At 39.1% G+C, this 21277-nt stretch overlaps 1 protein-coding gene and 1 long non-coding RNA gene across 2 annotated transcripts; one reads left to right on the top strand and one right to left on the bottom strand.

Moving 5' to 3' along the window:
- Positions 1-6047: 6047 nt before the first annotated feature.
- On the bottom strand, positions 6048-7600 carry LOC135084914 (elastin-like). The gene is made up of 2 exons (XM_063979661.1): positions 7491-7600; positions 6048-6557 (listed from the first exon to the last, which is right to left on the bottom strand). Exons 1-2 carry the CDS (start codon positions 7503-7505, stop codon positions 6156-6158), a joined length of 417 nt encoding a protein of 138 aa, XP_063835731.1. The 5' UTR covers positions 7506-7600; the 3' UTR covers positions 6048-6155.
- An 11269-nt stretch (positions 7601-18869) lies between these two features.
- LOC135084883 (uncharacterized) lies at positions 18870-20538 on the top strand. Its single transcript, XR_010259965.1, has 2 exons — positions 18870-19715; positions 20040-20538. It is a non-coding gene; the product is annotated as an uncharacterized LOC135084883 (long non-coding RNA).
- Positions 20539-21277: the final 739 nt, after the last annotated feature.

The following is a 21277-nucleotide window of genomic DNA, read 5'->3' as shown; positions in this document are numbered from 1 at the left end:
ATTTAGAGTGCAATTAAACTAAATCTTAGTCAACAGCTAATGCAATAAATAGATTAATTTAATTATCTAACTAATGCTTAATCAGTTGTAATATCAATGGGTAAGTAACACAATTTTGTTATAGGTCGTTTGGTAACGGTATCACCGCTTTTGACACTGTATACTCTGCAAATGCCATCAGTCCCTGGATGTTTGTCTACTATTTTGCCCAAAGCCCATTTTCCTGGTGGGAGACATTCATTTTTGATGAGCACTATCTGGCCTACATCAAATTCTTTTTGCTTTCTCAACCACTTAGGTCTTTGTTGCAGTCTAGATAAATATTCTGCTTGCCACCTGTGCCAGAAATCGTTCACAAGCTTCTGAGTATGCTGCCAGCGTGACAAGTTGCAGATCTTGACGTTTTGTAGATTAGGGCTGGGGACAACGATAGGAGCTTCGCCTATTAAAAAATGCCCAGGGGTCAGTGGCTCTAAGTTATTTGTACTTGTATCATCTATGGGGCTGAGAGGGCGAGAATTCAAACATGCTTCGATTTGACAGAGAATTGTGGTCGTTTCTTCAAAGGTTAGATTGGTATTTAGAATGCGTTTCAAGTGGTGTTTTATAGACTTGACGCCAGATTCCCATAACCCTCCATGGTGTGGACTGTATGCTGGTATAAAATGCCACTGAGTTCCATCTGTGGCAAGAGAATCTGCGATTTGACCACTGAATTCAAGACACGCTTCTTTCCAGGCTGCAACCAACTCTTTATTGGCTCCAACAAAATTTCGACCTTGGTCACTCCAGAGATGACAGCATTTTCCACGTCTTGCCACAAATCTTCGAAAGGCTCCGATAAAGGCTTCTGAAGTCATGTCTCCGACTAACTCCAAATGTATGGCTTTTGTGGCCATGCACACAAAAATGGCAATGTATGTCTTTTTTGTTCGTGACCCTCGTCCCGTCGAAATCAGTACTTGAAGAGGACCAGCGAAGTCTACTCCACTATGTGAAAACGGTCTTGATGGAGTGACACGTTGCTTTGGCAGGTCCCCCATAAGTTGTGTTCGAGCTGCAGCGCTTTGTTTTGCACATATCAAACATTTGTGTATGTATTTCTTGACCAGTCCTTTAGCTCTAATAATCCAATACTTGGACCTCAAATAACAGAGCATCAGTTGTACTCCTCCATGCATGGTTCTGAAGTGAGCGTCTGCAATCACCAATGATGTTAATTTGTTGTTATTGCTGAGTATAATAGGATGTTTGGTGTCTTCGTCTAAATTGGCGTGCCTTAATCTGCCGCCCACCCTGAGAATACCATGGTCGTCCAAATAAGGATTCAAAGATTTTAAGCAGCTTCTTGATTTTACTTCTTTCTTCTCTTTAATTGAATCTATTTCTTCAGAAAATTCTCTCTCTTGGATCAACTTGATACATGTAAGTAACGATTTTTCTAATTCTTCTGTTGTTAATGTGTTGTTTATTTCATCTTTGTATTCTTTTTGTTTCAGGAATCTTCTACACCAAGCAATACATCTTGTAAGCTCGCTAAGATCATCGAATTCTTCTATTTGATTGAGAAGTGAATTATTCTCGGCATCGTCGATTTTCAAGTTAGCTTGTATAACTTTCTTCCTTTCAATGTCTGTAGCAAGGTAGTTAGGTCTTCTGTATTCTATATTGTCACTCGAAAGCCATTCAGGCCCTTCCCACCAGAGCTGACAATCTTTTAAATCTTTCAGTAGCATACCTCTCGACGCAATGTCTGCTGGATTGTCCTTTGACATAACGTGATACCACTGATTGCCATTCACGTTTTCCAGGATCTCGACGACACGGTTTGCCACAAAGAGCTTCCATCTACTCACATCTCCAAGCAGCCATGATAAAACGATGGAGGAATCTGTCCATGCAAAAACTTGTGAACTAGGGATTCTCATGGCTTGTGAGACTTGTTTCAGCAACTCAGAGAGCAGAACGGCTCCACAGAGCTCCAGACGCGGCAATGATACTGTCTTCAGTGGGGCAATTCTTGTTCGTGCGGCAATCAGTTTGATTTTTATAGATCCATCAGGTTTCTTCACTCGACAGTAGACGACGGCAGCATAGGCATTCATGGAAGCGTCGCTGAAGCCATGGATCTGAATAGCGTCTTTTTCAGATGTTAAAGTGTCTAACCATCTATCCATTCGTATTTCATTTACATTCTCCAGATCTGTGCGAATAGCTAACCATTGTTGTTTCAGTATTTCGTTTATATCTTCATCCCAATTGACTTTTTCTTGCCAGAGCTTTTGGATTAACATTTTTGCCGAGACAATGGCTGGTGCGATCCATCCTAATGGGTCGTAAAGTTTCTGAATGTCTGACAGGATAGTTCGTTTTGTGATTGTTTCAGACATTGTTGGAAAATTCAAATTGTATTGAAATTGATCGCTTCCGATATCCCAGACAACGCCCAATGCTTTTGTGGTTCCACCGACATTCATATCAAGATGAACAGATGCTGATCTTGCACTTGGTTCGATTGATCTCATAAAATCTGCATTGTTTGAGGCCCATTTCTTGAGTTTAAATCCACCACGGCTGAGTAAATCTTGCTGTTCTTTGCTAATCTTGACAGCAGTCTCGACATCATCACACCCTGACAGTAGGTCGTCAACATAAAAATCCTCACGAACAACATTAGCAGCTAGTGGGAAATCTATGCCTTCATCAGTGGCGAGTTGAAGGAGCGTCTTTATCGCCAGGTAAGGGGCTGATGCCGTGCCGAAGGTCACTGTAAGTAATCTCAAGTCTTCGATTGGATCCGTTGGGCATGCTCTCCACAAGATTCTTTGAAAATCGGCGTCTTCTTTGGCTATCAGTATCATCCTATACATCTTCTCGATGTCAGACACAAAACACACTTTGTGCATCCTCCATCTGATAATCAGGCTTCTGAGATCATCTTGTAACGTAGGACCCAATAATAATTCATCATTTAACGATACTCCGTTAGAACCTTTAGCAGAAAAATCATAAACGACTCGCACGCTTGTCGATTCTTTTCCTTCACGAATGACAGCAAAATGAGGTGCATAAACAGATTTCTTTGTTTCTATTTCATCCAGAGGTACTTTTTCTATATGTTTCATTGTTTTGTATTCATCTATAACTTTCACATACTCTTTATGTCTTTCTGGTAATCTTCTAAACATTTTCTCTTGTTGCAATAGTCTATTCATAGCTACTTCTCTTGTATTTCCTTCTGTTGACTTTATATGTTTCGTTTTAAAGGGCAGTTTCACAACGTATCTTCCTTCTTCGTTTCTTGTGTATGAGTTGTTGTATAAATCTTCACATAGTTGTTCTTCGCGTGTATGTTTTCTTTTACGATCTGTATCTATTTCCCAAATTGTCTTCAGCATTTCTTCTACATCTACTTGGTGATGCATGACGAGAATTGAGTCTTTGCTTGAGTTTGTGTCTATTTCTCCAAATAAGATCCAACCTAGGCTGGTTTTCTGAGCGCAAGGTGTGCCTGGAGGACCTTTGATTATATCTTGCTGAACAATTTGTGCATATTCTCTGACACCTAGAAGCAAATCTATAGACCCTGGTGTATTGTACGTCGGATCGGCCAGGTTGAGTCCTTCTAGGTGTGTCCAATTCTTCACAGCGATTGACTTGGCAGGTATTTGTGAAGTCAATTGTTTTGACATGACGTAAGCTTGTATGTTCAAGGTAGAAACTGGCTTGTATCTTGATAAGACTTGCAACTGCACGACTTGATTTACGCTAGTTTTTGTCGATCCTACGCCAATTATGTTTCCTCTCGCTGGTTGTCTTGTGAGCTTGAGCATTTGAGCCGCCTTTTCGCTGACAAAAGATGCCTGTGAGCCCTGGTCTATTAGCGCGCGTAGTACTATGGTGTGTCCTTGCTCACTTCTCACTGTCACCATAGCAGTGGCTAATAGTGCTGTTCCTGGTCTGGTACTGCGATTTGAGTGTGACGTCATCATTGTGTTTACTTGGATATCTTGCTCTTCTACATTGGATAGTGCTGATACCGTTGGTTGTATGGTTTCTGAATTACCGTGGGTACTTGCGTTACTTGGTTGATGTAGAAGAGAATGATGCCGCTTGTGACATATACGACAGGACATTGGAACACGACATTTTATTACAGAATGCCCTGGTACCAGGCAGTTAAAACATAACCTGTTGCTCTTTGCGTACTCACTACGTTCAGATGGAGACATCTTCGTGAATTCTTTGCAGTGACACAGTGTATGATTTTCTTTGCACATAGAACAAGTTTTTTCTTTAGTTGTGACATGAAATGATCGTTCTTTTATCACTTTATCTTTGGTAACAGATGTGGATGTCGTGACAACTTCTAGTGTTCGAAATTTGCTTTCCAAAAATTTCTTTAAGTCTGTCCACTTGGGTAATTCTTCAGAATTGTCCTTGTAGGCATACTCTTCCCAGGCTTGATGTGACTCCGAGTCCAACTTCTGTACCACCAGAAATATTATTAGAGGATCCCAGGAGTCTGTTGTTATCTTCATATTGTGCAAATTATTTAAACATTCGGAAGTGGTGTCCAAAAGTGATTTTATTTGGTTAGCTGAATGTGAAATTTTCTTTTGATTGAAAAGTCTCTTCAATATGGAATTCACAATTACACGTTTGTTACCAAATCTGTTTCTCAAGGTGTTCCATGCTTCTAAGTAATTACTGTCTGTCACTTGTATATTTCTAAGTAAAAGCTCTGCTTCTCCGCCGACACTGCACTTCAAATAATGTAGTTTTTCAACGTTACTCAGCGACGAATTATTGTGCACTAACGACTCGAACAGATCTTGAAAGGCCGGGAATTCTTCATAATTAGAATAAAACTTCTTCACTTCAATTTTGGGTAGTTGTGCGACGCAGGAGTTGGAACCTGGGGCAGGTGAAGTATTGAAGCGTCCCCCACGCGCTGGTAATGACGACAGGATGTCCTTTAGGTCTGCCAACATGCATACGTACAAGTCTTCATAAAAGTAAAATTCTTCATTCACGAAATAAGAAAACTGTCCACGTTCTTCCAAAGTTGTGCATTTTATCAAGTCGTCGTGGGCGCGTTTGAATGAAATCCAATATTCATCAATGCATTTTATTCGTGCTTCAATGTATCCGCGGCTGTTAAGTCGTTGTTTCGGCGATTTCTTCAAGTTACTCTGCGCTTTCTTCAATAAATTCGCAGTATCTTCAAGTAATAGAATAAGTTGTTCCTTTTTAACACTCATTTTTCATTTGTAAATGTCCAAAAACTGCACTTGAAGTTGTTAAATAACTCGTTGATGTTGTGAATATTACGCAGATGTCATAATAACTTGTTAAAAGTGCCAATAATAGATCGACGCTCGCTTATCAGTTAATGGAATGCGGCTTCTATTGTTCTCGTCGACGGACGGGTCTCGCAGGTAGTCACTGGGTACGCAGGTGATCCGGCTCGATTTTGACCATTATGTTAATGTAGTTAAGGGTGATTATTGCTAAGCTAACTTTTACTTGAATGAAACGCGTGTATCTTCGATAGAATTGTATTTGCGACTGCGAAAATCTTGTTTACAATGTTTGAAGTTTGAACTCAACACATAGTCCACTTACAATGAGATAAATATTATTTCAACTCAAATCAGAAACCGGGGTAATAGGCCAGTAGAATACCTATAACACAAAAATAAATCAAGTTCATACAAAGGGTATTATTTTTTAATGGCATCATTTTGTTGCCCAATCAGCCCAATATGACTGAAGGGGCCGGGTTTATTACAGTAAGATTGAACCAAAAATGTACCTTTTAATTCTCAATGGTCGATATTAAAAATAATGTCCTATCACCAGTCTACACTCCTAAATTTTTTTCAGTTAGACCTATTTCGCGGGAAACCTGGACCCAGTCTAGAAGTAGGTACAGTAAAGTTTCCTTTAGGATATTTACTGCTGTCGGGGGACTTTCTAAAACCGACAAGATACAACACCTTATTTCGCTCTTTCTGCTTACAATAACTAAAATAAAGGACACATTGACATCAAATGATTTTTTATTTAAACTACAATTTCAGTTCAGGAATAGGTATTTTTTTCTGGCATGTAAACAGACAATGTTTTTCATGTTTCTCAAAACCTACTCCTTACAAAGATGGTACGCCTTCGTCGGGCACGCCTACGTCGGAGGGCACGCCTGGCACGCTTGGCAGTCCTGGCACACCTACGTTGTTGGGGACGCCTGGCAGGCTTGGCGCTCCTGGTGTTGGCAAAGATGGGGGCCCAATGGGGGGGATTCTAGGGGCCACTCCGCCGGCGGCGCTCACCTGGCCCAAGCCTCGCTGGGCCAGAGCAGTGACGGAGGCGACCTGCCCGGTGGCGGCGCCGGCGGCGGCCGTGGCCTGCCCCTTGGCGCCCTGCACCGCCGAGCCCGCCGCCGCCGCCTGCCCACCGGCGCCTCTCACCGCCGACTGGACGCCGTCGGCTGACGCGATTCCTAGCCCCTGTGGCGCTGCTTGCGCGCACGCCAGTATAGCGAGGATGCAGATCTGTGAAGGGCAATCAATATTATAATACTATTTTCATTGAGGTACCTAGCATAGCATATTATAATAACTTAATCATTATAACAGCCATAGGACGTCCACTGCTGAACATAACATAGGCATCCCCCAATGATTTCCATGTTGATCGATTGGTAGCGGCCTGCGTCCAGCGCCTTCCTGCTACGTTCATGATGTCGTCGGTCCAATTGTTGGTGGACACCGTAAACGAACTAAAGTCGCTGACATAGCGCGACGGATTAGCAAGCTGAAATGGCAATGAGCAGGGCAAAGAGTACGCAGAACTGACGACCGATGGGACAGCAAGGTGCTGGTGTGGAGGCCGCGTACCGGAAAACGCAACGTGTGACGTCCAACAATAAGGTGGACCGACGACATAATTACTTATGTGATAATAATTTAAGGAAGGCGCTGGATGTAGCCCGTCACCAACCGGGCGATGTGGAAATAATTGCGTGTCTGCGACCCAAAGAGGCGAGGAGTATCCTGGATAGCAATATTTTAATGGATGAGATGTATGGAATGAAATAATGGATAAGATTTCAAGTTTGGATCGTTGAATCACATCGTTAGATCGCAGGTTTGCCCATGATGAAACACTGCACCAAAATTAACAAAAAAATACTTTTTCAAAAAGTTCACAAGAAGCTGGATATTCACAGTCCGTTAAACTCGTCAGTTGCACTGTCGTCTCCAACCTTGGACGAATAAACCATCCAAGTCTCCAACACTCTCCACCCAAAAAATTTACAGTGAACAATTTAATTTTATTTCAACTAAAGATTTCACATACCTACACGGTCTGTTTTTGGATGTAAGTAGGTACAACAGTTCTCAACTGATCAGTTTCAGTGCCAATGAAAGTCCAGCTACTCGTACATACAGTTACAGTTTGAATTATATTTTAAGTTGTCTTACCGAAATGATTTTCATAGCGGAGCCGGCGGTCTTCAGCAGTGTGCTGCAGGGACCAACCAATGTCCCTTTAAATACTGCACTTTCACACGACACATCCAAGTGCACCGGTCGTTAATAATAGCGCAAGCAAATAACTGCACTTGTGCAAATGTGCATTGGAGTAATAAATAAGTCAAGCTCTGTTTCTTAAACAAATAAATTCATTTATTTGCTCTAAGTTAGGCTTCTAAAGCGCATTTAAAAATACTAACATCAAAATAGAAATAATTTTCTTTTCTAAAAGCTAGTGAACGCCTGACCTAAGTAGCAAGAACGTTGGATCATTGTGAAGTTTGGTTCGTCGTGACATTGGCAGCTACCATAAAATGCTTTTCTAACAAGGGGCTGGAAGTTTGTACACGGGGTTGCCAGGTCCAAAAACACAAAAGCCGGACTCTGTGCTTCATTTGGCCGGACATTGCAATTAGTGTCATAGCTCACGAGTGAGTACTATCATCATCGGTTGCCCAACATCCTAATGGTAGCTCGATTTTCGCCTGGCGCGGCAGCCACATGGAAAAGCTTAACAAAAGCCGGACAGGCCGGACAAGACCATAAAAAGCCAAACATGGCTAAAGCCGGACACCTGGCAACCCTATAAGACAACTAATCCCCATCGTGAACGGTATTGCGAACTCAGACGCCTTGGTTTGGCCGAAGCTGAAGAAAGTTTCTGTATCCGTATCCGCGGATCTCTCAATAAATCGTATTTCAACGATCTCTATACTAGGGATGTTAAGAATAAGTATTTAGGTTATGGATACGGTTACGGATATAGTAATAATAAATTATACCGGTTTCGATTACGGTTACGGATATTTTTTATTTAGGATATCCGAAAGTTTTGGTCACGGTTACGGATATCCATTAACACCCCTGCTATAGTCCACTATTGAGTCATATGTTGAGTCTGCCTACGCTCGCGCGTTTGTGTGCGCAGCCGGCGCCGGCGCATCATCGGCACGCCATTGCGTCGGATAATGTTTCACATAAAAATACTTATTGACGTTATTGTTACCGTTACCGAGTATAAAATAAAAGAAGAAAAAAAAAACAAATCAAAAATGTTTTTTATTATAAATATAAATATAATATAAATATAAATATCCTTGGACATTTTACACTGCGCCGCTAGCCCCAAACTAAGCAAAGCTTGTACTATGGGTACTAGACAACGGATATAAACATACTTAAATACTTTTTTTTTTGTAAATACATACATATTATACATAGAAAACACCCAGACCCATCACAGAAATTAAAATTCATCATTTCAATTTCTGCCCGGCCGGGAATCGAACCCGGGACCTCTCGGCATAGTAGTCCGTTCTGAACCACTACACCAAACGGCCGACTGATTAATTATATTCAAATGAAAATTCCAGTTTAGGACTTAGGTATTTTTTCTGGCATGTAAATAGACAATATTATTGTTTCACATTAAAATTCCTTCTGTAACTATCTAAACCTACTCCTGGCAAAGATAATAACGCCCGTATTCACAAACATTACTATGAGGTCTCACAGTGCGCGAGGACGAGCAGGATGGCACATAAACCAATCACAAAGCTTTATTCAACGCTGTGCGTTCGATTTGCTGCTTCACTTAAGCAAGCATCGTTTGTGAATACGGGTGTAAGCCTACGCCGCGGGGCACGTCTGGCAGTGGGACGTAACCGGGGGGGCCTCTGGGGGCCACCCCGGGCGGCGTCGCTCGCAGCTGTAGCTGTACGCTGCCGTCCAGCTCGACCTGCGCCGACGCCTGTGCGCACGCCATTATAGCGAGGATGCAGATCTGCGAAGTGCAAATAATAAAATACAATTTTCTTTGAAGTACAGAATATTAGTTAATTACCTATTTAATAAAATTAATATATTACTAAAACGAAAAAAATAATTGCATGCTAGGTTTAAATTATTAATTTCGAAAGCTTGTATCGCGCGTTCAATTTATTCCTCTTTTTAGGGTTCCGTAGCCAAATAGCAAAAAACGGAACCCTTATAGATTCGTCATGTCTGTCTGTTCGTCTGTCCGTCCGTATGTCACAGCCATTTTTTTCCGAAACTATAAGAGCTATACCTACTGTTGAAACTTGGTAGGTAGATGTATTCTGTGAACCGCATTAAGATTTTGATGCAAAAATAAAAAAATAATAATGAATATTGGGGGCTCCCCATACTTAGAACTGAAACTCAAAAATTTTTTTTTCATCAATCACATACACGTGTGGGGCATCTATGGTCTTCAAAAATGATATCGAATATCGAGGTTTCTAAAATATTTTTTTTCTAAACCGAATAGTTTGCGTGACAGACGCTTCCAAAGTGGAAAAAAGTGGGGGGCCCCCTCTAACTTCTAAAATAAGAAAATGAAAAATCTAAAAAAAACATAATAATATGATGTTGTACCTACATTACTATAAAAACTACCAACGAAAATTGTTTTGAACGAGATCTAGTAAGTAGTTTTTTTAATACCTCGTAAATTGTAAACCGCTTATTACCGCGTAATCTTTCATACAAATAACTTAAATTAAAAAAAAATCATAAATCAATGGTACCCTACAAAACCACATTCCCACAGAAAAAGATCTGAATAAATTCGATAAAAATTTTATCGAATTTATTCAGATAAATATTCAATCGTCAAATTTACATTAAATGTAAATTTGACGACTGGGCTACAACCGGCATTCACAAGAGTAGAAATAAAATGTATGAATTATATAGACTTAAAGCTGATACGCAAGATCCGAATGTTATAGAATCCGTTAAAAATTACTCGAAAATATTTAAAAAGGTTTGTGTGGCTGCTAAATCGAATCATCTTCGAGACATGATTTTAAATTCTAATAATAAAGCTAAGGCTACGTGGAACATAATAAATAAACAAACATGTTAGCATTTACTTTAAATTATTATTGCAAAAATTAATTATTTTATGTTTCTTTTACTGGCAATGTTATTAACATGGCAACACCAAATGTGTTCAGTATAAAAGCCATGGACGCCCATTTTACGCTCTCTTTTCTTTTCGATACTTCGCTACGCACTGTGTGTTAGGAGGCAGACATTATACCTTCCTCGTATACTACCCACATATAATAATATACGTTCTAACGTATTTTTCATATTTAAACCTGCATTTTTCTTTTCGCCCGCATCCTATTTCCAATAGGTTATGGGCCCAGCCATACTGACTAAGGTATTGTGCTGTTGTTCTTAAAACTAATCGTCATGGAGAACTTGAAAACCAAGAGAAACATCCAACCATTCAACGGCGAAAAATATAGTGTGTGGAAGTTCCGAATTCGCGCGCTATTATCCGAATTGGACGTCATCAAGGTCATCGATGAAGTACCCGTGATACGGCTCGATGCGTGGGAGAAGCAAAACCGAACTGCGAAGAGTGTGATCGTCGAGTATTTGGCAGACTCCTTTCTCTGTTTTGCCAAAGAAGAACTTACCGCCAGAGAAATCCTTCAGAACCTAGACGCTTTGTACGAGAGAAAAAGCTTAGCAACGCAGTTGGCAATACGGAAGAAGTTGTTGAGCTTGAAGCTGCATGGTGATACTTCATTAGTCAAGCATTTTACGGTTTTCGACGACTTAATGACGGAGTTGTTGGCCGCTGGAGCGAAGATCGATGAAACTGATAAGGTATCTCATCTACTTCTTACCCTCCCAACTTCATACGATGGTGTCATCACGGCTATCGAAACCTTATCAGAAGATAATTTGACTTTGGGATTTGTAAAAACAAGATTGTTGGATCATGAAGTGAAAATCAAAAATGAGGGTAGTGACACTTCAGCAAAAGTACTTCACGTCCGCGCTGAGTCCAACGTAAGGCGATTTGATACGAGATCAAACCAGCAGAGTTTTAAGGATACGAAGAAATTCACCAAGTGCTACCATTGTGGGCGGAAGGGCCACGTCAAGAGGGACTGCTATTACTTCAAGCGCCGAAACTACCAACAAAGGTTCGACCGGACAAGTCAACCTAACAACAACCAACAACGGAAGCCAGTGGACCGGCCCCGAACTGTTCAAACGGTAGAAATGACTGAGGGGGCGCCCGTGTCCAGTGAAGCCACCGGGTTTGCATTCATGTCCGGTAATCATGAAGCTGCTCAAGCTGACGAAAACGTGAAACAAATAACATTCCTGTTGGATTCCGGAGCATCCGACCACATCGTTAACAGGGAAGATCTTTTCAGTACCTATACGACCTTACACCCACCGTTTAGAATTTCAATTGCTAAACACGGTGAATTCATTTCAGCTACCAAACGTGGAACATTGCAAGTGATGAGCGACACCGGCATCCAAGGCACCCTGGAGGACGTGCTGTTCTGTCCCGAGGCGCCGCACAACCTGCTGTCGGTGACGAAGATGCAGCGTGCTGGGCTGTCCATCACCTTCGATCCGCATGGAACGAATATCAGTAAGGACGGTAAAATAGTGATGCGAGGTAAGGCGATTAATAACTTAATTTCGCTAGATTTTAAAGTTAGTGTCGATCGATCTGTTTCTCAGTTGTGCATGCAAAATAATTACGACTTGTGGCATCAAAGATTAGGTCACATAAGTAAACAAAAGTTTTCGGAATTGAGAAATAATTGTATGACTGATGACAGTAGTATAATTGAATCAATAACGCCTGACGAAAAACTGTGCGAGGCATGCATAAATGGGAAACAGAGTCGATTGCCATTTAACACATGCAAGGATAAAAGTCATGTTAAACGACCCCTATTTATTGTGCATACTGATGTATGTGGGCCGATCACTCCTTCTACAATTGATAACAAGAATTATTTTGTGTTGTTTGTCGATCAATTTACTCATTACTGTGTTGCGTACCCGATAGCTTATAAATCGGATGTGTTTTCCGCTTTTAAAGATTTTGTTGCGAAAAGTGAGGCAAAGTTCAATTTAAAATTGGTTAACTTATATTGTGATAACGGTCGGGAGTATTTATCGAGTGAAATGAAAGAGTACTGTACGTCTCGAGGAATTTCATACCACTTTACTGTGCCGAGAACACCGCAACAAAATGGGGTTTCAGAGCGTATGGTTCGTACAATAGTAGAAAAAGCCCGCGCAATGGTTAGTGGTGCAAAATTACCTAAATGTTTTTGGGGAGATGCGGTATTAACCGCAGTATATTTGATTAATATAACGCCTACCCGCGCATTGCAACAAAATAAAACTCCCTTTGAAATGTGGCATGATAAAAAGCCTGCAATTAAACATTTAAAAGTTTTTGGTGCTACCGTGTATGTGCATAATAAAATCAGAAAAACTAAGTTTGATGAAAAATCATGGAAGGGTGTTCTGGTAGGATATGTACCGAATGGTTATAGGGTATGGAACACAGAACATGAAAAATATGAAACAGTGAGGGATGTCATAGTTGATGAAATAAATTTTCTGCAATCTAGGCCTAAGTTGAGATTCGAAGGAAATGAAATGGAACATTTCCAAAATACTGAACTGACATCGAAGTCAGGGTCAATAAATCCTCAGGGTGGTGAAAGTTCGAAATCTGATAGTGTAAAATCGGGTAGTTTAAAATCAGGTAGTTTAAAACCTGATGAGTCTGTTTCTGATTGTAAGATTCGTAAGTTAAACGATTCAAATAATGTGCTGGAACCAAACGTTGACAATCAAGCAAGTTCAAATAAAACTTGTAGTTCTGATTTGGATAACGATGATTCTTGTGGATTGAGAAGGAGTGCTAGGTTAAAAGGTCGTACACCAGTATCTTATAATGAAATTGACGAAGTTTTGTTGTGTGCTCAGTCAGTTAGTTGCGAGGTACCTACTTCATTTCATGAAATTAAAAATAGGGATGATAGGATTCAATGGGAAGGTGCAATAAAAGACGAGTTAGATTCACTTTTGGCTAATAATACTTGGACGTTAGTGCCTAAACCTGATAGTAAAAACATAGTCGACAGTAAATGGGTTTTTAGCATTAAAAGGGATGAGTTTGGTAATCCATTAAAATATAAGGCACGTCTTGTTGCCAGGGGCTTTAGTCAGGAATACTTAAGCGATTACAATGAAACTTTTGCCCCAGTTGCTCGTATAGCAAGTTTCAGATTCATGATTAGTTTTGAAAATCAATATAATTTATTGGTACATCATATGGACGTAAAAACAGCATTTTTAAATGGCATTTTGAAAGAGGAAATTTATATGAAAGTGCCAGATGGTGTTATTAGTAAAGAAGGTTATGTTTGTAAATTAAATAAAGCTCTGTACGGGTTAAAACAAGCTGCCAGATGTTGGTTTGAGTTATTTGACCAATGTCTTAAGGAGAAAGGTTTTGTAAACTCATCGGTAGACAGGTGTATTTATATTTTAAATAACGGTGATGTACATAAGAATATTTATGTGTTACTGTATGTCGATGATTTGGTCTTAGTTTGTGCAGATGAGTCATTACTCAATAGTTTGAAGAGTTATTAATTGAGTAAATTTAAAATGGTTGATTTTAATGAGATTAAACTATTTCTTGGCATTAAAATTACTCGAAGTAATGATACTGTAACTTTAGATCAAAGTTCGTATATAAAAGCCATTTTAGAGAAATTTGGCATGGCTGACTGTAATGAAATTGGTACACCTATGGAGAATAAACCTAACTATGAAGCTCTTAACATAGATAGTGAATATAATGCACCTTGTCGTAACTTGATTGGTTGTTTAATGTACGTTATGTTGTGTACACGCCCTGATCTGAGCGTCAGTGTTAATATATTGAGCAGATACACAAATAAAAATAATAAGGAGTTGTGGCAAAGTCTCAAAAGAGTGCTTAGATATTTGAAAGGCACTTCAGAATTAAAACTAACGTATAAAAGGTGTAATAATTTTGAGCATATTTTGTGTGGGTATGTAGATTCAGACTGGGGTGGTAATGATATAAATGATAGGAGAAGTACCTCAGGTTTCTTATTTAAATTGTTTGAAAGCTGTACAGTAACCTGGAATACAAGGAGACAAAATACTGTGGCGGCTTCTTCGACTGAGGCCGAGTATAATTATGGCATTGTTTGAGGCTGTAAAAGAGGCATTATGGTTAAAGTCTCTAATAATTAGTTTCAAAATTGATATAATTGTCGATCCAATACCCATTTTTGAGGATAACAATGGTTGTATAAGTATAGCAAACAATCCTACAAGCCATAAAAGGTCTAAACACATCGATATTAAGTACCATTTTTCTAGAGAACAAGTACAAAACAATATAATTAAATTGTTGTATCTCTCCACAGGTAAACAGATAGCGGATGTTTTAACTAAGCCGCTACCAGCAGTTGTATTTAGACAGTTCAGAGATGAGATGGGTTTATGTTTGTAAATATTTTATTATTTTATGTACTTATGATTTAATGAGTGATGCATTGTTTATTTAAGTTCAGAGATGAGATGAGTTTATGTTTGCAATATTTTAAATATGATTTAATGAGTGATGCAATATTTTTTATTATTTAATGGTCTGATTAGGTTTTACTGGGTTTTCCTAATCCTTGCAACAAATGTTGGGCCATTGTTTATTGTAATTTTTCCCAGAAAATACTTGGAAGGTTTTAATGTTCTGGTTAGTCAGAAAACTATGATTGTAAATAGTTTATAATAAATTTTTGAGGGGGCGTGTTAGCATTTACTTTAAATTATTATTGCAAAAATTAATTATTTTATGTTTCTTTTACTGGCAATGTTATTAACATGGCAACACCAAATGTGTTCAGTATAAAAGCCATGGACGCCCATTTTACGCTCTCTTTTCTTTTCGATACTTCGCTACGCACTGTGTGTTAGGAGGCAGACATTATACCTTCCTCGTATACTACCCACATATAATAATATACGTTCTAACGTATTTTTCATATTTAAACCTGCATTTTTCTTTTCGCCCGCATCCTATTTCCAATAAAACATGTAAAAATAAATCGAAGGATAACACATTCTCACTGAAAGTCGGGAATGAAGTAATAAATTCAGATACAGATTATGTTGCAACCACATTTGAGACATTCTTCTCAAACATTGCGTCCGAAACAACTAAAGCATTGAATTCATCGCCAATTCTTGCAGAGTCTCTCTTAAAATCTAATGTCACCGAGTGCAAGTCTCTACTCCAGTTCAGGCATATAGATTGTAATACAGTAATTAAAACCTTCAGAGAATTGAATATGAAAAAAACCGAGGACCATCAAGGTTGCTTTCCTAGTTTAATGAAATTAAGTAAAATAATCCCATTGTTTAAGGCTGGTGATAAATGTGACCCCTCTAATTTTCGGCCGATTTCTATTTTACCAGTACTTAGCAAAATTTTTGAGAAAATTATATTTCATCAACTTCTTTCTCATTTTATTTTCAACAAATTACTTCACAATAAACAATTTGGTTTTACCAAAGGTAGAAGTACTACTGACGCTGGAGTAGCACTACTGAAACACGTCTTTGATGCTTGGGAGAGTAAAAAAGATGCTGTTGGTATTTTTTGTGACCTTTCAAAAGCGTTTGATTGTGTAGACCACCAAACCTTACTAAAAAAATTGCGACATTATGGTGTTTCGGATGAGGCAGTTGATCTGTTGAACTCGTATCTCACAGGCAGAAAGCAAAAAGTTTGTATTAATGGAACTGAGTCTTCTGGAGCACCTCTTACCATGGGTGTGCCGCAGGGATCGATATTGGGACCTTTGCTATTTCTTATTTATATTAATGACCTTCCCTACTTTGTAAAAGATCTATGTGATATTGTGTTATTTGCTGATGACACATCTCTCATTTTCAAAGTTGATAGAGGTAAAGTAAACCTTGATGATATAAATGACACACTCTCACAGGTTTTGCATTGGTTTACTGTTAACAACTTATTGTTAAATGCAAACAAAACTAAGTGCATTAAATTTACCTTACCTAATGTGAGGCAGGTTCCCACACAATTGATGGTGAAGAATGAACCATTAAATAGCATAAGTTCCACAACATTCTTGGGAATCACTTTAGACTCTAAACTTCAGTGGGGTCCTCATATTGAAACCTTGTCAGCAAGGCTCAGTTCAGCTGCTTTTGCAGTGAGAAAGATAAGGCAATTAACTGACATTGAAACGGCAAGGCTAGTTTATTTTAGCTATTTTCATAGTATAATGTCATACGGCATATTGTTGTGGGGCTCAGCTGCGGACATTGAAACTGTGTTTGTTCTGCAGAAGAGAGCAGTGCGGGCCATTTATAACCTTGGACCCCGATTTTCCTTGAGAGAATTCTTTAAGGAGATTAATATACTGACAGTAGCTTCACAGTTCATTTATGAAAACCTTTTATATGTTCGCAAAAATATAGAGCAATTTACTAGAAAGAGTTATTTACACAAGTTCAATACAAGAAACAAAAATAAACTTGCCGTTCCAAATTTCAGACTGCACAAGATTGGTAATTCATTTATGGGGAAATGTATTAAACTTTTCAATAAATTACCACAAACTGTTGTAGAATTGCCCATTCATAAATTTAAAGCACATATCAAAAGCACCTTAATGAAAAAGGGCTACTATAAAGTTGATGATTATATAAAGGATAAAAATGTTTGGAATGTTTAACTACCTAGCTCGCATTAATACTTATGACTATAATTTGTATATTTTAAAGACTGTAAAACCTTGAAAAGGAGGCTGACAATAGTGACTGAGTTTCTTGCGCTGCTTCTTCTCAGCACTGGCCCATTTATTGTCCCGAAGCAGTGGTAGGGTTAATATTGGGACGTGTAAAAGCGCTTTTTTAAAGCCTATTTGCAAAAATAAATGAATTTTATGAATTTTGTGCGTGAGTCCGACACGCACTTGGCCGGTTTTTCTGTTTGCGCTACAAGCTTTCGAAATTATTAATTTAAACCTAGCATACAATTATCTTTTCGTTTTAGTAAAACTGCATATCAGAATAAAGCTTGTTTTAAAAAAAATATGTTATAATTTTATTTTACAATTTTTAGTTGTATCTCAATCTCAGAGCCCGAGATCATCTAGCACTAAAGTGCTCGAAAAGACAAATCCAACGAACCCAAAGTCGATAAGGTTCCGCCGTTTCTTTTAGGAGTTCCTATGGCTACCTCCTGACTCCATCATCAGACCAGCTCAAACTCAATGGTACCATAACATTGCATTGTCATCGTACTTACATAAGTATGCCAAATTTCAGCTCAATCGGTTGAGGAAAAGTGGTCTTAAATTCAGTTGCAAGATTTATCCCACACATACCTACTAACAAGTGAAGTCAATATAAAGCTTTTTTATACAAAAAATAATTGTATCTGTTAGAAGGTGAACGAGTGGACTGTATATTCGTGAGATAGGCCTGTTATTGGTGATTATGCAAGAAGCTATTGAGGAATTTCCGAACAGTGTATTTTTCTCAAGACTTAGATACAGCCGAAAGACAGTAAAAAGCAACTTAAAAAAACAAAAAAAAATTTTTAAAAAAAAGGAAAAAACCATAAATAATATCAAAAGAGGAGTGCTGGCCAAACTGCCAGCAACAGTATCCTTAAATTGTAAATACTTAGACATTTAAAAATACATCAAACAATTTAATTTCCCTCACCGAAAATATCTTCATAGTGGAGCCGGCGGTGTTCTGCAGTGTCTCTACTGTGCTAACAACACCTCTCACGCTGAAAATATCAAGCCGTTTAGGATAAACCGTGCAAAAGATAAATATTACGGTAAATTAGATAAATGTGAAAATTATTCATAATTACCGGTTATTATGACTAATTTATTTATTTATTTATTTAATTACCTCATGATTGGTAAATATGATTAAAATGAAATCATTTAAGTACTTATGCTTCCAGGTAAAAACGTTGGACCATCATCAAGTTTGGGTCATCGTGGCTTTGGCAGCGACCCTAAAATGCTTAGATAGTACCACAGAATAAATTAATAATAGTTACCTCTAGCATGAACAACTTTCGTCTTCGAATCGCTTGATTCGAAACCTTTGAATGAAAAGATAAGTAACGTGACAATACGAGTAGGTAGGTATTTGGATTCTCAAAATAAGTTTCATGCCACCATTTCTCATACTAAGTTTATTTTACGACACGTTCACAATGTGGCTGACTGAATACGCAAACGATTCGAACTCGAAACTTTTTCGTGCTAGCCGTACAGATAGCTTTGACCACCAGAACTCCTTGCCCGAGAAGCTCTTAGTCCATACATTAAGATCCCAAAGCTGTCTGTTAGCTCTGCTGTCGAAAGCAAGTAATGCGTGTGGGGAAGGAGCAATAACCTGCCATTATAGTAGTAGCAGGCCTGGCTCACTCCGCGCGGTACATCCGATAATTACCTACAGCGAAGCGCCCCGCCGGCGGGTATTATATCAGTCGAGTGTCACGCGCGCGCCCCTCAGGACGCTGGCGTGCGTTGTAGTATGATTATAATTCTATGATCGAAGTATTATTTAAAAATGGACATAAAGAGAAAGAAATATTGTGCGGCGTTCGGGTGTTAAAATTCGAAAAGAAATCTACCGGGTTTATCTTTTTTTTTCGCTTCCCAAAGATGCTGAAAGGTATGTTGGCCATGTAGGTAATCAATAATTCTTAGGATAGTATAGGAACCTAACCTACCATGACTACTGCTCAGAATTCGTTCGTTCGTTTCAGCCAAATGACGTCCACTGCTGGACAAAGGCCTCTCCCAAGGTTTTCCATAATGAATGCATACTTACCTACATACGTACCTCATTACAAATAAGTACCTAGATTAATTATTTTTTCACTAGACAGCAACCCTAACAGCGTAAGAAGAGTTCAGAGGCACGCGATAGAAAGAGACAAAACTTGTAGGTGAATAAAATTGTAGGTACGTAGTGCTGTGCGAGCTGAATTCCACTGTATCGCGTCGTAGCAAGACTCGCATTTATTTAAATCGTCTTGCGGAGTAATCCTTCTGTACCTGTACTATTACTTATTCTGTGGTAGTAGTCATAAATAAGACGCAATATGCTGAACAGCTGAAAGCGAACAAAAGTGAGCCTGTTTAAGTGTGAAATTGAAATTACATAGATGTGGTGTCAAGTTATAAAAGCAGCCGCTGTCACATTCTGGGCTGTAGCCAAGCAACCACGCGGAGACCGGACACGATGAGGCTTGTGCTGGTAAGAACATCTTTTCAATTAAAATATTTAAAGCAACTAAAACACTACACCAGTTATGCATTGGATACATACAGACACAATGAGTGGCGAGGGAACACTAGTAGACGAAATATAATTGCAATCAGATAAGTTGGGACATAAGACATTGTACACTTGAATCAAGCTGTTTGTCTGAAAAGTTTACTCTAAGTTAGCTGTGTTTGTTTCATGTTTGATCAATATTGAGCCAATTAAACAGTAGTTTTATAGTCGTAGTTGACTATACGATAATAGATGACGTCTACATTCTGCATGCAATATTATTTAACAATACATTCTTTTCAGATTTGCTCCCTGGTCCTGCTGGCGTACGCCGCGACTGGAGCAAATGCGTCCGCCAGCGCCGGCCCCGCGCCCCCCACGACGCCTGGGCCGTCTACGACGACCCCTAGCGTGACCACGACAACCCCTGCCGTCACCACCACGACTCCAGCCGTGACCACGACGACTCCAGCAGTGACCACGACGACTCCAGCGCCGACCACGACCACACGAGCAACAAGGAGACCGCGGCCGCGGTATTTCTAATTTCCTGACTGATGCAGCAGGCCACAGTTCCAGCTACCCATTTCCGTTTTTTCTCTCGCTCTCATAAAATAAATCTTTGCGATAGAACGCGACGACATTAAATGTCCCGGAAATGGGTAGCTGGAACTGTGGTACATAATACCTAATACATTTTGGTAACTCACTACAAGAGATGTTTTTTTTTGTTAATCGAAGTTTTGTGTCAAAATGATCATTATTGTGTTAGAAAAATAAAAGCAATTGTTTCAGAAAATGATTTCTTTGTTTTTTTCAATTAGCTGCAAGTACCCGGAAACGGATCGTACCCGTATCAACTCAAGGCGATCAGTAGGGTAATTCAAGTGCAATCTGTCATTTCAATCTATTCTATTTGTCATTTAGCTTGTTTAATCTGTGCTCAATAAAGGCACAATATTTAAGCAGGATATGGTTGCACGCGGATTTTTAGAGAGTTAAATCTTTTGGCCAATAGAAAACGTCATAATAGTTATTATATGAACTGGGATTGGTCAATGACTTTTGAAATTAAAATCCGATGGCCTGAAAAAATCGGTTTTCCAACAAACGTCAGTTACGCGCAAGGAGGTTTAGCTATTTATCCATCGAAGTTAATAAGGGAGAAGACATAAGACTAATTTTATTATTTGCCTGCCGCGACCCGGTTTTTACGAACAATGACGATGACGAACGATGAACCAGTAACGAGGAGCACACTTAGCAATGCTTCCAGGTTGCGCCTCGGTATCAATTAAGTAACATTTTTCGTTAAGTTTACTTTATGGCCAACTAAAGGACTTTTGCCGTCTCCATGGACAAACTCGAAGTATGATAACTACAGTCATTGTCAAAATTTTGCACTGCCATTGCCGCTGGATACCATATATCGCTACTATATTCATAGATAATAGACTTTCAGTTAATCGTCAAAATTGACATTGTTTTTTAAATAACAACAAATGGTATGAATTTTTAAATGTGATATTTTTATAAAGGTA

Source organism: Ostrinia nubilalis, chromosome 27 (genome assembly GCF_963855985.1).
Source record: "Ostrinia nubilalis chromosome 27, ilOstNubi1.1, whole genome shotgun sequence".
Taxonomy (NCBI): Eukaryota; Metazoa; Arthropoda; class Insecta; order Lepidoptera; family Crambidae; genus Ostrinia; species Ostrinia nubilalis.
This window is presented reverse-complemented; position numbering and strand designations above follow the sequence as displayed.